Below are 6,836 nucleotides of genomic sequence, written 5' to 3'. Positions count from 1 at the left end.
CCATACATATTTTTTATAAATTGATTAGCATGACATATCTTTTTCAATCCGTCTCCAGGTGTCACCTTTATTTTACTTAAACACTTAAGTATAGTTTTAAATATCCATATATTTAGCCATTTCTGAAGTAAAATATCCCTAACACCTTTTCACATACACTCTTGCCATTAGCTACATTGTACAGGAAATGAGATGGTTACAACAGTACATAGAGAAATAGACATTCCTAACTCCCTTTATATATATATCACTCATTCGATTACACCACCATCCCCAGTTTGACCCTGTAGAGGAACGGTCCACCTTTCGAAAGCACTTGGGTTATAGGGTTTTTTTCATTTCTTACACTTTGTTATCACACAAAGCTTTTCATTATAGCAAGTACAACTAACCAAATAAGTGGCAAGTGTATTTACTAGTGTAAAATTGTCTCTTAGTGCTAAACTAGCCAGACTAACCGTGTGTTTATCAAACTTTGACTTTCAGGCCTGTTTTTCAGATTTTAATGAGATGTTAGAGAACTACATTCACTCCTCAGTTATGGACTGTGTCTATGAAATCTGATTGGCACCATATATCTATACACTATAGCTCCATATATATACTACAGATAGAGGTTTCTTCAAGCTGTAACTGAATAGTGTGAAATCTGCTCTTTCTATTGGTTATAAACATGTTCATCTTCAAAGTGTCACTTGACTTTGCAAGTGGGCATGGTTTATCTTAATCTTAGAAATATTAGAATGTTGTTTCACACAGGGAGAAATTCTTGGAAATTTTCTCCCCAGCTAATGAGAGACAGCTAGAACTGTACTTTGATCATCTGTGCCAACAGTCTATTTTAACAACTCATAGTTTTCTGTGTAAAACCTCTTAAACTTGAAAAGTTTAACACAGTGGATCAAGTGACAGCAAAAACTGCAGTTGTAATTGCCGTTTCAGATTTTTCTTTTTGAAATAAAACTTAGATAATATAAAACCTTAAATTATAATGTACTTGATAATAGTAATTGCATTAAAATACATTTATAGAAAAGTGGTTTAATTCAATTTAATTCAAATTAATTCAAATCTCATGACATGCACAGAAAGGGGTTTAAAGGTTCATCTTGGTCAAAAGGTTACTAGTTGATTTCTATAAATAGTGTTTTTGATCCCAGAACAGGATAGATTTGTGAAGTCTTCAAATTTTTCATACTTACAGAGGAGTTTGTAGCCATTTTGGTGCTCATGTGGGTAGAATGACCCTGGTCTTTCTTTTGATGGCAGCAGGAATGTATGTATCATCTACGGCTTTTCTTCCAAGCACCTTCACCATGTACTTAACAATGGTGTCTTTTGGTGCATGGTTTCTTCACCAGTATGAGGTAAGATTTGATCACAGTCTTATGAATGATTAGGGTAGGAGTGTATTTTTAATAATTTGAGAAGTCAGAATTAGTACAAGTAATCAATAAAATCTTGTTTTTGATGCTTTCTGAAATGTTAACATCTAGTGAATAAAAAACAGTAGGTTTCAGAATTTTCCAAAAAATGTACAAATATGTAATTTATTTAATTAAAGCTTGAAGTTTTGTTATTGTCATGGTGGTTTCCATTAAACATTCTATGTCATGTACTTATTTTATGTTTTGTAGATAGCTATACTAGCAACTGCTGTTAGCTCTCTTGTTGGATGGCCTTTTGTTGCTATTCTGGGGTGAGTAATTATTTGTTTACATGTTTGTTTAGATCATGACTTACCAAGAAAAAACATGCTCAACCTTTCAGCCATGGGGGTGTTATAATGTGATGGTCAATCCCACTATTCATTGGTAAAAGAGTAGCCCAAGAGTTGGCGGTGTGTGGTGATGACTAGCTGCCTTCCCTCTAGTTTTACACTGCTAAATTAGGGACAGCTAGCACAGATAGCCCTTGTGTAGCTTTGCACGACATTCATAACAAGCAACAGTACTAATGGGTCGTTGGTAAAGCAAATTTAATACTCAATTTGTCAGCTTATATATATATATATATATATATATAAATTATCTAACCAATAAAGTTAATTATTTTCTGTCATTAACATTCTCAAAAAAAGAAAGAATATTTATAAATCAGCAGTTACAGTATATATATATGGAAACAAATATATTTTACTAAAGGAACTGATTAATAGAAATAAAACAATATAAAAATGATTTTAAAAATATTTTTAATAAACTCTTTATTTATTACTGTTAATTTAAAAGAAATAAATAAAACCACAAATACATAAAAGTATAACAATATGAAACCAATATTTTTATGTATTTGTTGTTTTATTTATTTCTTTTAAATTAACAGTAGTAAAAAAAGTTTTTATATTGTTTCATTTTATATATATGTATATTTGTTGTTGTTTTTTGATGTGCTACTAATACTACCTTATTAATTTGAGTTTTTACAACCATAATGGGGGGCTGGAATGCAAACTTCGGGAAGTAAGTTTCTTGCTTACCACCTCCAAGAGTAGGACTTTCTCTTATTTATTTTTCATTTCTTCTGAAAGCATTTATCTTCCCAAAGATGTTGACCGGCAGTGAAGAGTGAAATAGATGTGGGACATTGTGGGCTTGAGCACCCACATATTGCTCTCATATTATTTATATTTATTTATTGTATTCTCTTATTATTATTTTTTCTTTACATGTGAAGTTTCACAAATGGAGGTTAAAACTGATAAATGGTGTATCCCCATCTTTGTGTGGGTTCTACATCTGTAGTCTCCTCCAAAAACCAAGACACATCTTATACCTTACAGTATAGTCTGTGCCCTGTTGACTTTATTTGGTGGTAGAAGATTTTTGTTTAAGGCTTGTTTTATATTGTAAATATGCATGTATATATCTTTTTTATGTATATGTACAATATGTGTGTACATATATCAAATCTGAAAATTTATGCCTCTCATATTATACATGTTATTGTCATTTCAGTACTAATGTAGGCACGCATTCAGCACAAAAATTATTTACAGATATTGCATTATCTTTTACACAAAGTGTTATCAAGCTAATATTTGTTTCCAGTTATCAGACAGTTTGGTGAACTTTAGCATGCCCACCAGCTGACTTTTGCAGAATTTTGGACTCTTCTATTTATGTGTTGACACTAGTTTTAGTACTCTCTATTAAAGTAATAGTTATAATTCAAACCTAGTCTATGAAAATAAAATAGAACTCAACTAAATACTCTCTTTTTGAACTGTTGATTAGAAACTGAGAGTGACAGTCAATCCCTTAACGTGATTGATGGATGGCAAGGTGCTGCTTGAATGATTGCCTTCCCTGTGGTCAATAGTTAAAAAGTAATAAAGGTGGTAAATAGCCTTAGTAGAGTTTCCATAAATATAAATATGGACCAATTAAATTTTTCTAAATATTGATTGAATGTAATAGCTGTATTTAATGAATTACATTTTAACATTTGAGATGCACAGACAGGATGTGTTAATGAGTACATTATTGGAATGTTTTGTTTAACTGATTTGTTAAAATGTTGATCCAAATGAGCTGAAATTCTATACTATAGTTTATCATCTGTAGTCAGATTGTTTATACATCTTAAATTGATATTTTACATAATATTTGTCCATTTAAAAATAATGCGTAACTTCTGTTTTTTTTAAATTAAGCAAAAGTTTTTAATCATAGATAAAATAACTCCTGTTTAATAACAGATTTTTAAATAACTTGTAGCAATCTCGGAGATTTACTAATAAGTCTGGAAAATACAGAAGTTTTACAACTTCCTGTAAATTAACAACTGAAAATGTTGGCTGATCAAAATATTCTTATGAAACTATTTATAATTGAACATTAATTTACAACTAGTTAGACAACTTAGTTATAATAATAATAGTAATATCAAAGCTTAAGAAGTATGTGGAGTATGAACATCTATAGCTTCTATGTGGAAAGTATAGATGTAATTAATCAATGAATAGACTGTAGCATAATCAGATAGTACAAGATGAAGTTACCAGTTATATGACAGACAGCCATTGTTTAAAGTGAAAGAAAACATATATATTTAATAATTGTTATCAAACACACTATAAAACAAGAGGGAATCCTCAATAGCCGTGGCACTTGAAATTCTTCTAAGCAGGATTAGAGTAAATTAATCTATGACACCTTTGTTCCCCTTTTTATTAGCTATATTCTTGTATGCCAACAATACCAAACATGGGGCATATGTACACTCAATTATGTTTTAATACTCATCAAGATCTCTACCCTCAAATTAAAATATCTTTAAGCAGGATTAGAATAAATTAATCTATGAGACCTTGGGCATGGTTAATTACATCAGTCGAATGGGTTTGACATCCTGGGTCCAAAATTGTAATTAGATCTCAAATCGGTCAAGAGATGACAGAGCTATGAGCTAAAAGTTTGTACTTAAAAAGTAAAAAACTCACAGCCATTCTATGAGCTGCTCAGCAGAAGCTAGAAATTAAAACTTCTATATGTAAAGTTTCAGCCTCTGACCTGCATTAAATGTAACACATAGAAATACTGATGATTTATGTATATCAAAGATTTAGAAGTTATTAACAATACATTCTGAGCCTCATGTGCTTATGGTTAAATTAGTAGTATCTAAGTTGAGATAAGAGTACAAAAATTGTCTTTTTTAAATTGTATGTGCCCCCCCCTAGTGAGGACTTTAAATGCTAAAAATTGGGTTTTGATACACATGGAGAGTATAGTTCAGATAACCCATTGTGTTACTTTGTGCTTAATAAACAAACAAAAATAGTATGCACAAACTTTACAATTGTAGTAAGTATGATATTATTAAATTTATTTTATTGACAAAGCTGAAATTATATTCCCAGTTTCCTGTATAAACAATTTTGCTCTAGAAAAATTCACAGGTAATTTTTGTTTCTGCTCACTCTCATTAACTAGCATTAACTAGGACTTTAAATGCTAAAAATCGGGTTTTGATACACATGGAGAGAATAGTTCAGATAACCCATTGTGTTACTTTGTGCTTAATAAACAAACAAAAATAGTATGCACAAACTTTACAATTGTAGTAAGTATGATATTATTAAATTTATTTTATTGACAAAGCTGAAATTATATTCCCAGTTTCCTGTAAAGAGTTTAAACAATTTTGCTCTAGAAAAATTCACAGGTAATTTTTGTTTCTGCTCACTCTCATTAACTAGCATTATGTAATTTTTTTTTTTTTTGCTAGGCAAAAAAATCATTTCAAACTTTGCAAGTTTTTAGAATTTTATAAATTAAAACTGTGAATTTATTACACTGTGTTGAACAATAATTGAGTGATTTTTGCTCAGTTGAAAATTATTTTTTTGTTTTACAGGCTGCCTTTGGCTTATGATGTGTTAGTAAACAAAAGAGACTTTGCTTTATTTCTTAAGATTTCCAGCTTCTCTTTTGTAGGTGTTATGGTAAGTAAATTTTGTATTTTTGGTGGCCATTTGAAATGTGAGTCTGTGAAACAAAATTGCATTCTCATCAGATAAACTTCCATCTTAATGTGTTTGTTATAACGTATCACTACAGTGCAACTGGATTTAAATATAAGATTTGTTGATTTTAGCATTTTTCTAAATATTGTGTTAATGAGCACACCAAGAGCACTTTTCATAACCTTTGGACCACTTATACTGTATCTGAAAGTTGAAAGCAGAAACTTCTGTTGTTGTTCTTTAAAATAATCTAAGTTTAAGAGGGGAAAAGTTTGAAACTAATAACTATAACTTGTTTCACTGCCACAGTATTACTCTGTTGAATACATAATTATTTTACAATTATTCTTAAAATCAAAATGGGAGTTAAGTGTAATGAGTCCCTGAAGTAAAAAATGGTGTCTACTTGTATTTTTACATAAAGCATAAAAGCATGAATATTCTTTTAATTTATTACTTGACCCATGATGTCTCCTTTGCTTTTCCTTTCACAAAGTCCTTATCATATAGTACATAATCTTAAAGTGAACTCATGCCATATGCATTTTATATTACCACCTGGGGAATTCTGTAAAATTGGGCAAAAAATTTTGTTCTCAACATTGCAGTAAACAGCATGTATGTTGTAGTATTGAATCAAAGAAAAATACAGACAAAAATCTAAATTTTATTGAAAACTATACTGTAATGAATAGGATTAAAAGAACAACATGAAAGTAATGTTAGTTGTATCCTTGAGATGCATTATAAAGCAATTTCTTTTCACTAAAATTAATGTATTTATGCATCAAAGTATGTTAAAGTAAACAGAGATGTTTGATAGGAGATATGATTTGTCAATACACTGTTATTGAAAGCAAATATATATAAATAATATTGACTTTTTTTTTATTAACACCATTTTAGTTGTTTTAGATTCCTCTTGTGTGGTTGGACAGTTATCATTATGGTCGCCTAGTCATCGCACCAGCTAACATAGTCTTGTATAATGTCTTCAGTGAACATGGACCAGATCTTTATGGTATTCATTATTTGTACTTGTATTAATCTTTATAACTTAACTTTGGGCTTATATGGGCAACATTATAAATTATAAGTAATACTTTAATTATGTTTATACATGTATATGATTGTTGTGTACTAGCTTCTTTTTTTAATTATCTTGTTATTAATATTTCAAAATTTTTCATTTACATTTCATAAAGTTAATAGAGTTGAATTTGGAAACTAATGTAACTAGTTAGAGATTGTGCAATTATCTGTTTTGTTTTTATTTTATAGTGAAGTTTTGTAATATGTATCAGATTTTGTTAAACAAGACCGATGTCTGTAGGTTTACTTTCTTCTTAGAATTCTTCTCAAGAAG

The 6,836-nt window shown here is 29.8% G+C and overlaps 1 protein-coding gene across 1 annotated transcript in view; it reads left to right on the top strand.

The window, feature by feature from the left end:
- Positions 1 to 6,836, top strand: part of LOC106467075 (alpha-1,2-mannosyltransferase ALG9-like) — a 58,875-nt gene that overhangs the window by 21,575 nt on the left and 30,464 nt on the right. Inside the window, exons 6-9 of the mRNA XM_022395189.1 lie at positions 1,205 to 1,367; positions 1,638 to 1,699; positions 5,362 to 5,449; positions 6,386 to 6,491. Coding sequence (XP_022250897.1) covers positions 1,205 to 1,367; positions 1,638 to 1,699; positions 5,362 to 5,449; positions 6,386 to 6,491 — 419 coding nt within the window. The remainder of the gene's footprint in view (positions 1 to 1,204; positions 1,368 to 1,637; positions 1,700 to 5,361; positions 5,450 to 6,385; positions 6,492 to 6,836) is intronic.

The sequence above is a fragment of the Limulus polyphemus genome, unplaced genomic scaffold (assembly GCF_000517525.1).
Source record: "Limulus polyphemus unplaced genomic scaffold, Limulus_polyphemus-2.1.2 Scaffold2479, whole genome shotgun sequence".
NCBI classification, from domain to species: Eukaryota; Metazoa; Arthropoda; class Merostomata; order Xiphosura; family Limulidae; genus Limulus; species Limulus polyphemus.
The sequence above is the reverse complement of the archived record's forward strand: the minus strand, read 5'-3'. Positions and strand labels throughout refer to the sequence as shown.